Consider the following 16,677-nt stretch of genomic DNA (forward strand, 5'->3'; position numbering starts at 1 on the left):
TAGGATCTACGGCTCAACGTGTCATTCTTCCATCAAACTTTACAGTTCTTAAAATATAAAAAAGATGTATGATTCAGCACCTTGCCTCTTGGAGTTTCTGCTTTCATGAGAATCCTAGTTCTTTAAGTTGTGCTATGCTCAACTTTGTCTTTCAAGAGCCACAAACAGTTTATAAGAGAGGCTGATCAGAACTACAGCTGCCCAGATACATTCTATTTCCAGTAAATGGAGGCAACATTTTGGGGGACAGCACAACAAAGCAATTCATCTCTAATGTTATTAGTGCAGTCAATTACATTTTTATTTTTTTATTATTTTTTTTAATGAAAGACTCAGATAAAATGACTTAATAATCATGGAGGTGGCGAAGCACACAAAATCATGGAGGGTCTTCATAACCAAGAGCATAGGAAAGTTATACTTAGGGAGAATGTGTTGATGCTTGCTCTTTTCCCACATTCTAATTCTTTACAGATACCAGGTTGCTTCTGGGCTTGATATTTCGGTCAGGAAATTGTAGAAAACACTGAAGGTACTTCAATATGAAGTCAAAAAATTTAAGAAGAGGATCTTCTCAGTTAAGATTTTTTGAATCGGTTATATTAAACCACTCCAAATGTCCTTGTTAGTATTGCCTCTTCTCCAGTTCTTTGCTAGGCTCTACAAATTCCCATGTAGATGTGGTACTTCTGTCCTGTGAACAAAAAGAAAAAGATACAAACCTTTATTATACTGTACTTCTACAACTCAAATTTGTATTTGGAATATTAGTACCCAAGCCTAGAAAGGGAATGAAATAGACCAGACAACATGGCCCATGGCTGTTCTGTAGTCCAAAAAAAGTAACTTCCCCCACTTCTGATCCTAGACTTGTTTAGTCTGAATTTATTTATTTATTTATTTATTTATTTATTTATTTATTTATTTATTTATTTATTTATTTATTTATTTATTTATTTATTTATTTATTTATTTATTTATTTGCCCACCCCGCCTATCTGGCCTACCAGTCCACTCTAGGCGGCTTCCATACAAAAACAGACAATAAAACACAGAAAAATATATGCTGATTCAGTAACAGCTACAATAAAAAAAATAGGAAAGTAAGAGAAAGAAAAGGGAAAAAAATTAAGAGTTGGCTGGAGGGAAGGCCTGAATGAACAACCATGTTTTTAAAGATTTCAGCACAGCCTACTGGAAAATATATGTGCACAGGATTATTCCATTTGGTTCAGGGTCCTGTTTACTCCAAACTGGGGTGAGGAACATGTACCCCTCCAGATGCTGTTAGACTGAAACAGTCATCCACCCTGCAGCCATGGAACCAGGGGTGAAAAACAGTGGGAGTTGCAGCCCAACAATGCATGGAGGCCTACACCTTGCCTAGCCCTTGTACTAAGAAGGCGCCTCTTCAACTTCCCCTCAAACTGGTGTAACAGTTGTATTAGTTGATAAATCAGTTAAATCAGGCTCAAGCTTGACATTTTTTACTTGAACCTCAATATCTACCCACTAGTGAAGAAGGGAGATGATGAACTTAAGATTTAAGGGCAGTTGGCTTCTTGTTTTCAGAAACAGCACAGGATTCACAATTAATTTCCTTATACTGAAATCCAGTACAAGTTCCCTTCAGTTTTAGGAGCTGCTGGGAGATCCTTGTTATGGTTAAACAAGTGGCTCTGTTTTATCACAATTTATCCCACGAACTAACGGGAACCCAATCTACTTATCTGCCACCCTGAATTAGCTGAACAAATCTATGAAAGAAAAAAAAATACATTGTCTTTAAAAATATGCCTTTACCGAAGCATCCTAGAAGAGATTATGACAGTTCCTGGGATACTTAGGGAATTACGGCTCCAGATCAGCAACCAACCTTTTTTCTACTTGTTACCCACCCAAGATGGCATTTTCCATTTCAAGTCTTTCCATGTACTTGCATAAAAAATAATAAATGAATGAGAACTGCATTAAGTGTACTTTGTCAAGCAGATTTTAAAGTAATCTGTGTTTTGAAAATAGAATTATCCAAATAACATGTTGCAGTCATAGTAGCTACCTCAGTAAATTGTCTTATAATAATTATATGCAATCAAATTAATTCAGAATTATGGCAACCCTTCCCAAGGTTTTCTAGGTATGAAGGATTCAGAAGTGAGTTACCATGCGCTTTTTCTGGGGTCCTCTTGGCCTGTGCAGCTTACTCAAGACTACACTGTCTGGCTCTTCTCTGAGAAGGCACAGTGGGGAACTGAACTCCCAAAATCTGGTTCCACAGCCAGATACCTAACTCACTATGTTACTAAACAGCCTTACTAAGAATAATAAGCAGGGTCACAGTAATACAAAGACTAATAAGACAAACCAGAAGCAGAACACTTCATGCCCTCTTAACCCTCTTAAACCCATGGGATTGTTGTGGACCCCAGGAAATGTTTCAAAGTTTGTAAAACTTACAAAAAATAAAAATAAAATCCAACCTAATCCATTTCAGACCCAGGTTAACTTCACATACAGTGCAACCAGTTGTTGTGCGCTTTATCTCCCTGACCCTGCTTTTTTATTTCTAAAAAAAGAGAGAGGTTACTTAGCTGTAGCCCTGGTTCTTCGAGAGGTCATCTATGAACTCATACTAATGGATTAATCTGTGCCTGCGCAGAGGTTTCTGGAATCTTCCAGAGCTAAACACTTGTTCGCCAGGACCACCACCCCTAGCGCACATAGTCCGCCCATCCTGGCTAGTGCCTCAGTGCCCACCGCTGAATAAAATGAGAGAGAGGCGTGATGGAAAGAGGGGAGGACGGGCAGGAAGTGTGAACTGACAGATGACCACTCGAAGAACCAGAGTTATAGGTAAGTAACCTCTCTTTCTTCTTCATGGTCTCTATGAATGCACACAAATGGGTGATTAACAAACATACCCGACCGGAGGACGGACGTCATGGAAGAACAGACGACAGGACCACTTGTCCAAATGCAGCATCCGACTTAGCCCAGAGGTCCAAGCAGTAATGAGAGGCAAAGGTGGATGGCATGGACCACGTAGCAGCCCTGCAGATATCAGGGACAGAAATGCCTCTGAGGAATGTTGCCGAAGTAGCCACTGCCCTTGTAGAATGAGCCTTAATTCCAACTGGAAGAGGCTTCTTAGCCAGCTGATATGCTAGGCGAATGGCTGATACAAGCCACTTAGAGATGGTTTGGGAGGAGATAAAGCATCCTCTGTGTGGTAAGTGCTGAGAAACAAAAAGTCTCTTGGATTTGTGGAAAGAGACGGTCCTTAAAACATAGAAGGCCAATGCTCGCCTAATGTCTAAGAGGTGGAGAGAACGCTCCAAGTCAGTAACAGGTGATGGGAAAAGGTAGGTAAAATGATGGATTGCTTAAGGTGGAACTCAGAAACAACCTTTGGAAGAAAGGAAATATTGGGATAAAGAGTGACTTTGTCCGGGTAAACTTGCAGAAAAGGAGGGTCGACTCTAAGCGCAGAAAGTTCTGAAGCTCTACAAGCAGAAGTAATGGTCACAAGGAAGGGGGTCTTGTAAGCAAAAAGGTGATCGGACACTGTGGCGAGAGGTTCAAAAGGCTGCACCATTAGGCTTTGTAGAACAGTATGTCGTGACCATTGGAGAGGGAGGTGTGGTCTGGTCGGTTGTAGACTGGAGACCCCCTTAAGAAATTGTTTAAGTTTTAGTAATGATGAAAGAGGGAAGATGCTTCAGAGTCATGCGGCTGATGAGCTACTATAGCGGAGAGATAGACCTTGATAGTAGACAAGGACAAATGTTTGCTTAAGAGGTAAGGAATTGTAGCACGGTGTGAAGAGTTGTAGGCGCAGCTGGGAGATGACGCTGATCTACAAATTTAAGAAAGGTAGCCCATTTATAAGAGTACAGCTACATGGTAGCATGTTTCCTAGCCTGTGCTAGGATGGCAGCTACCGAGGGTGAATTCTCCATGCTGTTAGGTGGAGTGCGAGAAGATCTGGGTGAAAGGTTTGACCCCGATTCTGGGTGAGAAGGTGGGGTTTTATTGGAGGAAGATGGGGGAAGTCTATGGAGATGGAGCGGAGCATGGTGAACCATGGTTGTCTCGGCCACCACGGGGCAATGAGGATTGCATTGGACCGCTCCTGACGCAGTTTTACAATAGTCCTTGGGAGCAGAGGGATTAGAGGTCTAAACTAGACCTGATGTCCATGGTCTCATCAGAGTGTCTCTGATGGAGCCGGGCCTATCCCTGCCCTGGAGCAGTAGAGGGGACATTTTGTGTTGTCTCTTGATGGGAAAATGCCCCAATTTGAAGAGACCCTTGTCCAGCAGGCCGAGGCAAAGAGGCAGCTACAAAAGCAGCACAATCAGGGAGCTGGACAGGGGACCGATTGGATTTGTCTTCAGTGTGGAAGGGATTGTCACTCTCGAATTGGCCTCCTCAGCCACACTAGACGCTGTTCCAAGTCCTCCATACAGAGCACGTTACCATAGTCTTTCGAGACTGAAGGATGCCTATGAGTGGTTGTCCCCATACAGTGGTTAGTTGACGAAAGATGGAGTCTTTGAGGGACCATTCGTGTGTTTGCGAACCGAATCTGCTGAGAGAATCCACTATACGATTGTGTTGAGTGGAGATATGAACTGCTACTGGGAATAGGTGGTGCTCAAGACACCACTCCCAGAGCTGAACGGTGAGGGAAAGCAAGGGAAGAGAATGTGTCCTGCCCTGTTTGTTGAGATAAAAGATGGCCATGGTGTTGTCTGTCATAATCTGAACAGTGGTGCCGGTGACCAATGGTTTGAATGTGCACAGAGCCTTGAATATGGCTATAAGTTCTAAGTTGTTTATGTGAAGCAGTTTCTTGGAGGGAGACCATATAAGAACGTGAAAGCTCAGTCCACTGCAGTGAACACCCCATCTTGTCGGGCTTGCATCAGTTGTTATCTGTATGGTAAGTTGGAGAGGTGCAAAGGGTCTGTCCATGAAAGGATTGGCTGGCGTGTTCCACCATTGGAGCTGTGCTGCAAGTTCTGGGGTAACCCTCAATAACATGGAGGGTGGGTCTGACATGGGATTGAAGAGGGACAAGTACCAAGCCTGAGGAACGCATTTTCAGGCGGGTGTGCTGGATGACCAACGTAGATGCTATGAGTCCAAAGAGGTGCTGGGTCTGAAGCACAGTGATTAATGTGTGTGGCTTAAAATACTGAAGGGCAGCATGGATCTTTGTAGCATGGTCTTGGGGAAGGTAGGCTTGCGCTTCGCAGGAATCTAGATCTGCGCCTATATAGTTCACCCGCTGTGAAGGTGTAAGGGTGGATTTGGCCCTGTTGACCTGTAGTCCCAGGTTCTTGAGGAGGGAAAGGGTAGTGCTTGAAGAAAGGAGGGGGCCACCAGTAGCCAGTCAATGTATGAGAAGATGGAAATTCCTTGAGTGTAGAGATAGGCTGCTACTGGAGCCATGCACTTTGTGAAGACGCAGGGAGCAGTAGAAAGGCTGAAGGGAAGGGCCTTGAATTCGTAGACAGTATTTTGGAGAGAGAAACTGAGAAACTTTCTGTGATCCTGGTGTATATTAATGTGAAAATAGGCATTGGTTGGGTCAATGACAGCGAACCAAACGTCGCCCTGGAGAAGAGGTAAGATGCATTCTAGAGTAACCATGTGGAAGTGTTGCTGAAAGATGTAATAATTCAAGTCTCTTCAGTCGAGGATAGGGAGGAGACTACCATCTCTCTTGGGTACCGTGAAGTATCTCGAGAAAAAAATGAGGTTGGCGTCTGGTGAGGTGACGGGTGAAATAGCATCTTTTGAGAGAAGGGATTGAACTTCTAGGCTGAGAACATGGGATGATGGAGTGAGGACTCTCCTCGGAGGTGGGAGGACAGCAAATTCTATGGCGTAACTGGTGGCAATGATAGTGAGGACCCACTTGTTGGTGGTGATGGCAGCCCATGATGAAAAATGGGCAGCGAGGTGAGTTTGATGAGGATGTGGTAAGTGGAGTGGGAGAGACCGGGTGACTTGAAAGTCAAAGACTCTGCTTTGGTTTTTTGGCAGGGCAACGAAAATACTGACAGGGATGCTGAGCGGAATGGCAAGTCTGGAACGTAGATGTACTGTAGCTTGTGGTAAGTATCTCTGTTTATCAGAAAAGGATCTGTATTGCTGGTAAGGATATAGGCAACGCCATTGGTAATGCTGGGGCCTGTAATAAGGTTGAGTATTGTAAGATCTTGCAGTTTTCCTCATTTTTTGGAGATTATCAAGGATCTCATTGGTCCTGGTGTCGAAAAGGCCAACTCCATCAAATGGTAGATCCTCAATCCACATGCGAGAATCATTTGAGATATGGGCTGAGCGGAGCCAAGCATGTCTTCGAAGGGCAACAGCTGTGGCCATGTGCTTCAAAGCAGCATCAGTCTTCTGATGGAGAGGAAGGTTTCACATTGGTGACATCAGAGTCAGGGGTAGGCAGATTAGAAGGAGACTTCGGGAGTACCATGGAGTCAGAGGTATCAGAATCCGTTGATGGTGAGGACACAGAATGATCTGAAGACGGGTCATTAACTCTATCAACTGGTGCAGTGGTTTGTCTGGTTGATGCCTGTTTAAGAGCTGGCTCCCAAATGGTAATTTATGTGGCTTAGCTCGATTAGATCAATAAGCATGAGCAGTCTCATGAGATACTGGTGAAGGACCAGCATAAGTGATGGTGACTTTAACTGATTATGGGCAAACCTGTGAATGGGCAGTGGGTTCAGGGCGTGGTACCGAGTGCTTGGAGGATGGTTTAACACATTTTAGTACCAGTGTAGTAAAGGAAGGAGGTGAGGTATGCTTCCTCTGTCTGGAGGACTTCTGAGCTCTCGGTATCAGTACTGATATCGAGGAGTCATCTGCCGAGGAGGACTGATCATGGTATCGCGGTTGTTATGGAAGAGGAGATTCAGAACAAGAATTGGAATAGTAGTGGGAGTATTGAAGGTGCTTAGGCTCCATATAGACCTCCCTATTGGGGCGCCAGTACCAGTATTGACAGTGATGGTATCGGTGTGGCGGGAGCTCATAATATGCCGGTGGCTCATAGAGGGTAACCCTCTTAGCATGACGGTGCCATGAAAGCAAATCATGGGATGCAAGTAATCCTGTTGACGTCTATGGAAGTGGAGTGTCGACATCAGTAGGACCAGCCTCTGGTGTATGATGTGCCTTTTGGGTCCGCTTGCACAGAGGTTGAGGATCAGCGATGGAAGCTGAATCCGACTGACACTCAGAGACAGAGCAACCCGAAGGGCTCGAGTGGTCATAACGAGGCAGTACTGTAAACCAGCCGAGGTATTAGCCCACAAGGGGGACTGAGCCAAGAGAGGTCAAGGTGGTTGGCCTGAAGGTGGAGGCAGATAATCTTCATCTTCCACAGATATGGAATCGAGGCAAATAGTTTGCTGCTCTTGTAACTGGATGGAAGAGGTTGTCTTGTCCTTCTGGTCTTTGGAGGATCGAGAATCAGAGGAAGATTTCTTTGGCTTCTTTGGTTTGGACTGTTTGTCCGGTACCAGAGTAGACTTCAGTACTGATATAGACTTCGGTGCCGAAGCACCCGTGGTAGACTTAGTGACGGTCTTAGGCTTAGATTTTGATTTCGTTGAAAATGCAACCGCAGCTCCTGGGGAAACCAATTGAACCTGAGAAAGGGGTGCAGGTTCCATAGTCGGTATGGGATGAAGGGAACGTTCCCACAAATAAGATCGTAGGTGTTGCTGCCTTAGCTTAAGTGCCTGTTTTGTAAACTTTTTACAAAAAAGGCAAGAAACTGGTTGGTAAGCTTTGCCCAAACAAAAAAGGCAGGAAAAATCATGGCCGTCGGTGAATGCGATTTTATTGGGGCACAAAGTGCACCGTTTAAATGGTCCAGAGGCCATAAAAACTTTAAAAATAAAGAAAGGGGAGGGCAGCAGAAGGAAAGAACAAAGAATCTCACTATCCAAAGATCTCTAATGAGAAAATTCCTTTTTCAAAGCAGGAGGTAAACATAGTTCGTCTGAGAGAAGGAACCTCAGCGGCAGCTAAAAAGAACTGAGACACTAGCAAGGCCGGGTGCACCACGTGTACTGGGGGGCAGTTCTGGCAAACGAGTGTTAAGCTCTAGAAGATTCTGGAAACCTCTGTGCAGGCGCAGATTAACCCATTAGTGTGCATTCACAAAGACCACGAAGAATTGGCTAGATTAGTAGTAGCTTTCTGTTCTCCAGAGAAGCTCAGCAACAGTATTGGTTTATAATGAAAGGTTTCTCTTCAGATCCAGTGGGATGAGAGCACAGTGCTTGCTCCGAGTTGTTAAGACTCTCCATCTCACCATCAAATTGATAAGCAAAGCTGACTTTGCCCACAGGTTGCTGGCTTTTTAAAAAAATTTTACCTTTAGGACTTTTGGTACAAATAAACATAATAGATCCCTTTCTCTATATCTACCATTATTTTGCTTTTCATGGTTCAAGTGCAAGAGTTTCTGAGTACAGTACTTTTAATGTTTCAGTGGGACTTCCTAAGAACAGATTCTCTCTAATTTCAATAGTTTTTCTTACGCTTTGAACTATAGTAAATACAGCTCAAGGGTGGCTCAAGGGATAGCTCGGTTGTATCAGGCACATTTTGAGACTTGTTTTTTAGGACTAAAACTACAAACTCCCAGCCAACCTGTCACCGAAGTCTTCTCCAAGTTAAAAAGGAAAAAAAAGTAATTTTTTCCGAGTTCTGAAAATGTGAGAGTCCAACATAAACCAACGGGACCTTCCATTCCCTTAGAACCATTCGTGGCACAAAGATGAGAGCTCACTGTTCATGAGGTGAAGAAAAAGTAGGAACGCAAGCCCTCTCCCTAAGACATCCCACGGAGGTGAAATAATCAAAATGTCTAGCATTTGGGTGGAAGGATGGCAAACCTTTATGCTGATTCCATAGTGCGCTAGGTCTTGACGAAGACTGTCGCATGCCTGGAGAAGGGGAGCTCTTTCCTGCAACAGCCGCCGCCTTTCCTCTTTCTTTTGCTGCTCTGCGCCTTCTGACAATGCGACGGTGCCTTCAGGAGGGGTAGCGAGGGCAAAATTGCGCACTTTGGTTCGGAAGCTGACAAACTTATCTAGGATGCTGGGCAACATGGCTGAATGTTTGCTTTCTGCCACAACCTGAAGTTCATAAAGATAAAATCAAACTCAGCCCAACACCCATATATACTCCTGCACGGGAGCCCAGGTTATATATACAACAGACAGTGAACAGCCCAGGGTGTGGAATCTTACAATCTCTGCAGTGTCTTCTCAACTGCAACTAAGACTCACTTTACTCATGACATGATCTCTGAATAAAAGAGAAGCTGCCTTGGACACAGCAAACGCCATGTAACTTACATGTAAGTCAGGGAAAGGGAAGACTGTACAGGTGGGCATTTTCACTATGGAGATACATGGCTAGGGAGCTCTTAGCGAACTCTTCATGCAAAACGTCCAGAATTCACCCTTCAGCAAAAGAGGATCTCAAGGCATCTACTTAAAATGTGGGCGAGCTGTTGCTGATCAGAGAAGGCAGTGCTTGGTTGGGAAGAGCAGCAACAAGTTCATGGACTTACACACACAGTTCTTATGCCCATGATAAAGGGGGGGGGGCTCTCGAGAGTGCAATTCTTTTGAGGCACACATGCAAATCGTTAGAGGCTTGGTGTTTTAACTCTACAGCAGACAAGTCTGCATTTACCCTGAATATACCTTTATGGTAGTCTCTTACCTGTCTTTCAGAAAGTGTGATCCCAACTGTGTTAAGAAATTCCACTATATAGGAAACAATGGCTCCAAACACAACAGAGCTTCTAGCAGATCCAGTTTCCTGATTTCAAACACACACACAAAAAGAGCTGATGTAACTTTTAACAGTTCCCTCCAGCGACCAACGCTTCTCTGCACATGAACAAAAGATGAAAGCACGCCCTTCTCTGCTTGCAGAAGGCAGCAGTGCAGAAATCTCATTATCTGAAACCTTTCCTAAACCCTCTTATTTTTCACAGCAAAGAACTCTTAACTGCAATAACTGGCCATAAAGTACTACTGCCACAATATTTTAAGAACAGAAAATGTATCTTGTAGCAAAGCAAGTCTCCAAGTATCATCAAGATGAACAGTAACTGATACAGAAAAGGGCTTTTTAAAAAAAAAAGTTTTAAAACAACTTTATTGCAAGAGGAAAAGGAAAATCCAGGATGTACGGAATGGAAGCTACAAATACTGATAGATAACTTTTGTCAAATACTCAGGTTCCAACAGTTTTCACCAACACAGAATAATTACAAAAAGAGACTAGACGTGTGTACTGTACTGTATAAAGACACGGTTGTCCTTCACAACAGATCCTGTCATTTCTGCACAGTATCCAAATAAGGTGTTGCGTGCAGTGTTGTGTGCAAGGTCTTCGTGCAGGATTTTCAAAAGTTCAATATAGGAGCGAGGGGGCTGATTTCATAACAGACCGAAACAATGCAGTCTTGATTATGTAATGGACCTCAGGCAAAATAGATGGGAGTGGATATCGAAGTGAAGATGATAATTCTAAGAGATCAGTATAGCAGGCAAGATATCAGAACGAATAATGTCAGATATGATGGACTGCATACCAACAGATATTCATCAAACTAACTATATAGTGTTGTGTTTCAAGCCAGCCAAAATGGGATTTGTTTTATTCAGTAGCTCAAGAAAAGGTGCTCAAGTTTACTGATTTGGAACAGAAACTTCAGGGGTCTGGTCTTGGTGGCCATTTGGGACAAATCATTAGACTTATGGTAAAAATGACATCAGCATCAGTCCAGTCAACTTCAACTGTAATGCAAATACAGGAAAAGATGCAAATTTGCACTGGAAATACTAACCTTAAGGTAAAGGTAAAAACCACCTAGAGTGGTCATAACGACCAGATAGGCGGGATATAAATAAATAAATAAACAAACAAACAAACAAATAAATAAATAGTTCTCCTTGACAATTTGTCCAGTTGTGTCCGATTCTAGGGTGCAGTGCTCATCCCCGTTTCCAAGCCGTAGAGCCAGCGTTTGTCCAAAGACAGTTTCCGTGGTCACATGGCCAGTGCGACTAGACACGGAACACCGTTACCTTCCCACCGTGGTGGTACCTATTTATCTACTTGCATTTGCATGCTTTCGAAGCGCTAGGTTGGCGGGAGCTGGGACAAAGAATGGGAGCTCACTCCGTCACGTGGATTCGATCTTACGACTGCTGGCGTTCCGACTTTGCAGCACAGAGGCTTCTGCGGTTTAACCTGCAGCACCATGTCCCTCAAGACTAACATTATGCCCTGACAATACTCAGCATTGTATATATAATCAGATTTAATAAATATATTGTTGAAGAAACAATGCCAACACAGCTGTAATGGCTGTGATGTGTAAGTGGGTGGACAGATCCCAATGAATCATCGGCCATTTTTCTGTGTTTTATACATGTAGTTGGGAATCCAAAAGGTACCCTGTCCGAATGGAAATCGTTCTGCTCATGCCATGTTACCCCTGATCAAACTCTGCTCTTTCTGTAGACCTCATGACACACCTTACACCATTCTGGGGAAAAAATCTGGTTTTTGCTAGTAGTAAGCTGCCAATTGTGCATTAGCTAGTTCTTCTGCATGAACAACAATGATTTTGCTGTTATGTTCATTGGGAAGTCAAGAAACAAGGACAGTGGCTTTCCCAGGAGGTTCGTCCCAGTTTCTCCTTCGACGTCTACAAACAGGCTTGTCCAGTCAGAAAGGTGAGCAACAAGAACCAGGTGTCCCATCTCTCCCCTGGACAGGTGCTCCAGAATTCCAAGTCTAGCAGGGCCCAGCTCCTTCTAGTTCCCATGTCCTCTCTGCTACTGTACTCCTGCTGCTTTTGGCACCACAGTGTTAGTCCACCAAGTTGCTTTACGGGAGGAATCAGACCCAGCTGTCCTCACTGCTGCCTCCATTGAGGCTGTAGGACCTGGCCTCATAAGGCTGTGTAAGACCAAGAGCAGGAGAAGACAGCATGGGCCATCTCCTCCCTGGACTGGGGAAAGAAAAGGTCAGGAACAAAGGGCACCCTTCTACCCTTATCCTTGCCAAGAAAGGTATGGGTATATTAACGGGAGTGCCCTCATTCACATGCTGAAGGCCAGAGTAGACAGGTGGGCAGGCGGGCAACAGTGAAGTGGCAGGGGATGTCCAATATATTTACTAACCATACAAAAAGACCACCATTTCCAACCAGCTGAGACTATATTGCTAAACCCATTTCCACCTGAAAGGTGGATACAACAACTGCAATGTTAGGGGAAAATCTGAAAAAATCACAATATCACAATAAACCATTCGGCTGGGGCAGGGAGGGGGGAAATGAACAAAGAAACACAGGAAGTTTCAACAGACTCAAGCTTCTTGAGAAATTAATTGAGGAGTAAACCATACACAACGGGGGGCGGGGGGAAGGCTAGCCTGGAAGCACCATTTTGTAAGCTGAGTACTGCAAAGGACAACAAGACCAGTTTAACCCTTTGGAAAGAAACTCTGAATAAACGCCTGACAGAGGCAGGAAATTCATTTGCCTCTTTTTCCTACCAGTTTCTCTGAGGAACATAATAAACCTATCTGTCAGTTTGTAAGTGCAGAAAACTGACGCTTTCTGATCTCTGTACCCTGATGCGTTACCTTAGTGACGGCCTTAAGCTGTCTGTTGCCATGGTGAATGAGGTCCATAATTGCACCAACAGCCCTAGGGGTGTCGAAGTCATCGGCACAGGCCTCCTTTACTGTTGCTTTTGTGGCGACCAGGCTTGAGGGGAGAAGCAAAGATTTCCAGATAACAGAAAGAAACAGAACCTCAATTATCAAAATTGTAAGCCAACCCACTAGTGAAGTACTCGTACAGACATACACACACAGAAAGAGACACACACATTTTCTCACAGTTATTTAAGATGGTTGAACCAATGTCCAACTCCTTCATGAGAAAGGCAGGTGCATGTTTAAACTGCCATGGGGAGTAAAGGTACTAGACACTGGTTGGAGCTAACTGTGATGGTGAACAAAAATTAAATTGTTCAATCTCTGTTAAGAGCTGGGAGGGGAGACATTAACATTCTCAAGAGAGAAAGCTTTGTTGATGTCATCCCTCCTGTGGAGTCCTACATCACTCTTCGGTTTCCAGAGCGGACCCTGCTCCTCCACTAATGTTCATATTATGTAGTACCTCTGCCACAGCTTTGTAGTCACTAGTTACAAATAACTGGATGCTTGTAGTCAATGCTCTCTCTCTTTTTCCAATACCCACCCCTTTGCCCCCAGACTTTGTAAATGGATCGTGTGACTTTTCTTTTTAGCAAGTAATTATTTTAAGTAGTATGTTTTCAAGTTAAAATCTTTCAAGCTCCAAATTAAACACGGCAACAGGCTTGTTTCTTTAAACTCAGGTATGCCTACTCTCTTTGAAAGTGGTGATGACTGTCAAAAGGGAGACACAGGCGGGAGATGCCAAACGTCCCCAGAGTCTGAGGCTTACCTCCCCACAGCCTGCCCTCTTCAGGCACTTGATGTTCTACTAGGTCAGGCTCAGGTTTAAACAAATAGTACCGAGATCCGGATCAAGGACACCAGTGTTATATAGCAGATAGTGTATTGGGCTAAGACTCAAAAGACCTGGGTTCAAATCCCTGTCTGGTCATGGAAACTAGTTGGGGCTGACAATGACAGATCACTCCTTGAGCATCTCACATGCCTCAAAACCTTGTGAGGGTTGTCATACACTGGAAACAACTTGACTGCATATAGCAACAACCACTACTATTCTAGGAGTAGAAGTCGGAAGAGATCCTGCACCTGCATCATTGGGATCTTTAACTAGGATCAGGAATGACATTCAAGTACTGTACGGGCAACATTTAATTTATTAGTCCCCCAAAACAGTAGTAACTGAATTTACCAGAGGTCTAATGTAATTCTTAGTGTCATGATTTGATTCATTAAGTCACAAGAAGGCATTAGTATCAGTGAAGATCACACTAAATTCAAGGAGAGTGAATCTATACAGTAAATCCATTTCCTGAGGAATATCAGATATTTGTGTATTATTGGAAAAAGAATTATAAACAATCAGAACCTGATGTTCAGGGGAATATATTTTTCATAGTATGATAAAACAGATTTTGATCCACAAGCAAATGATGAATCAATAAAAATGATATGATTGCCTTATATTATGCCTGACTTCACTCTTTTCATTATTAAATGAAAACTGCACAAGTAGTGCTCACTGACAAAAAGCAAAACAACTGAAATAAAAAATTTAAAAGAACAGGTAGGGTTAAAATATGGCTTTAACTCAGGACATACCTCCCTTACACTGAATTCTAGGTAGACATGGAATTAGGAGCAGAGTTCTAAAAATCTTGACCACAGATGGGGTGGTCAGGCATCTCAAGATTTTATATATAGCTCCCTCACACAGTATACTTAGATATATGGCAGCCCGGATGACTACCTACTTAAAATAGCTAACAAGTCTGAAAAAAAATTCTAGCCAGTTAGAATTAATGCCCTCAGCAAGTCTCAGTGACAGATTAGCAAAGCTGCCTTATCTGCTGTGTCTTTGACACTGTTGGCCAGTCAACGTGGACGAACTTCCATATTATTCATTACATTATCCAACATACTAAAGTATCAAGGAAAAATGTCTAGTTGATTTGTTAAACAGTGTAATTAATGCATCAATTTGTCAGAAAACAGATTCTTTGTTTTCGCTGTCTTGGGATTCTTATCGCTACCTTTTTGATGACACTAACTATAAAGTGAAACTAAAAGGAAAGGTGTGATTTTCAGTCTTTAAAAATCACAATCCTGTATATTTTTTATCTCTGACTTGGCTTTTAACCACTCTCACAAAAGCCAAGTGTTAGGAGGCTATTTTAAGTGAAAGTGATTAAATACCAGCTTCCTAGAAAGGGCACTCCTCTTCCTTTCATACAGAGGAATGCTTCATCTGAGATGCAGCCTGAAATGATTCATAGTATATAATCTAAAAATACTGTTTTCCTGTGCAGGTGTATTCACATTTCATCACTTATTAATCAAAGGTAACTGAATTTATCAGTCAGAATTTATTTGGATAACACCAGTTCTTTTAAAAAATAAAAAAAACAGCTGAAAGAAGTCAAAGCTTATTTGCTGACCTTACTTACCATGAATAAAACTGTTTCACAAATTACGTGTTTAGATGTATATCTGGGGTTTTGTTTTTAACCCAAGACATACAAGCATAAAGGATGAAGCGAGACCATATCTAGAAACCACACCGTCCCCATACACTCAGGAAAGAACTAAAACAATGTGTAATTATCTGTTGAGTGTACTCTTTGTGACAGTCCCAGGTTATTGTCTGCATAGTGTGTGAAGCAACCCTAATACTTTGTATTTTTTTTTATGACATGAACATCAAGGGCAAAATAGCTAATTCCAGATATTTATCTGTTATTTATTTAAAATATTTTTACCCTGCCTTTCTCCTTAAGAAGGACCCAAGGAAGTTAGTGGTGAACCATTGAACTGGTAGGATTTACATAAGTGCTGACTTACCAAGTTCCACTCATTCAATGCAGGCAAATCTTGGACTAGTGACTGGGTTTAGTACCAAGACTTCATCCATCAGACATATATATTCTTGTGTCATGACCAACTTGAAAACAAGCACTACACAAAGTTCCAGTAACATGAATGCGTTTTTAATATATGTAAACATAGGAATTCAGAAAATACAACATTCATATCTAAGCATGGCAACACACATCAGAATTCAGACGCTTGCTGTAACCTGTAAGTTGTAGGCCAAGGCTTCCTATACAGAAGAATTTTGCAGCAAAATGTACTGTACCTTTTTAAGACTACAACTGGAAGAGATACTTTTGAATGCTTCCCCTAGAGCAGGAGAAAATACCCAGGAAGTCAAAACCTAGCATGCAGGGAACATTTCTCCTTGATGTGCCAGTTATGTATGGAATGAGAAAGACAGAAACAAAGGCATGATGCACCCTCAAAATGTCACCCCCACCTTCTCTCTAAAGGAGATCCTTGTCAGGAAGCTACCATCTTATTCTTCTGCATGGGAAGGCCAGGTCAATCACACACACACACTCACCTCTCCCACAGGACATCTTCCCTAATGGCATCACAGAGAAGGTGGCCTTTCACATAGGCAGTAGCATTACTCACAAAAGAATTGATTGTCTGAAGGGTGTTCTTTGCACCATTCATGCTGTCATCATTGTATTCCACAGCTAAAAGAGACAATATTTCAAGAGATAAAACCTTCAGAAATGTTTATTTATTTATTCATTAGATTTTCACCCCACCCCTCTAGACAATGTCCAGAAACATTGAAAGCTTTTATATTAGGAACAACACTGAAAGGTTTTATATTAGGAACAACAGAAAAGAGAGGTTACTTACCTATAACAATGGTTCTTTGAGTGGTCATCTGTGAATTCACAGTAATGGATTTGATCTGCACTTGTGCAGAGGTCTCCGGAATATTCTAGAGCTCAAACATGTGCTTGCTTGCTTGCTAGGATCACCGCCCAGTATACGTGGCCCGCCTGTCGTGGTGATTACCTC

General features: G+C 42.8%; 1 protein-coding gene across 6 annotated transcripts in view; it reads right to left on the minus strand.

The window, feature by feature from the left end:
• Window positions 1–276: 276 nt before the first annotated feature.
• Window positions 277–16,677, minus strand: part of CARS2 (cysteinyl-tRNA synthetase 2, mitochondrial) — a 50,917-nt gene continuing 34,516 nt past the window's right edge. For all 6 annotated transcript variants that reach the window (XM_072994616.2, XM_020794309.3, XM_078391427.1 and 3 more), the window contains 5 exons: window positions 16,202–16,340; window positions 12,724–12,847; window positions 9,778–9,876; window positions 8,940–9,182; window positions 277–694 (listed from right to left, as the gene is read on the minus strand). In XM_072994616.2, coding sequence (XP_072850717.2) covers window positions 626–694; window positions 8,940–9,182; window positions 9,778–9,876; window positions 12,724–12,847; window positions 16,202–16,340 — 674 coding nt within the window. In that variant the 3' untranslated portion in view covers window positions 277–625. The remainder of the gene's footprint in view (window positions 695–8,939; window positions 9,183–9,777; window positions 9,877–12,723; window positions 12,848–16,201; window positions 16,341–16,677) is intronic.

This window comes from Pogona vitticeps, chromosome 3 (assembly GCF_051106095.1).
Source record: "Pogona vitticeps strain Pit_001003342236 chromosome 3, PviZW2.1, whole genome shotgun sequence".
Taxonomy (NCBI): domain Eukaryota; kingdom Metazoa; phylum Chordata; class Lepidosauria; order Squamata; family Agamidae; genus Pogona; species Pogona vitticeps.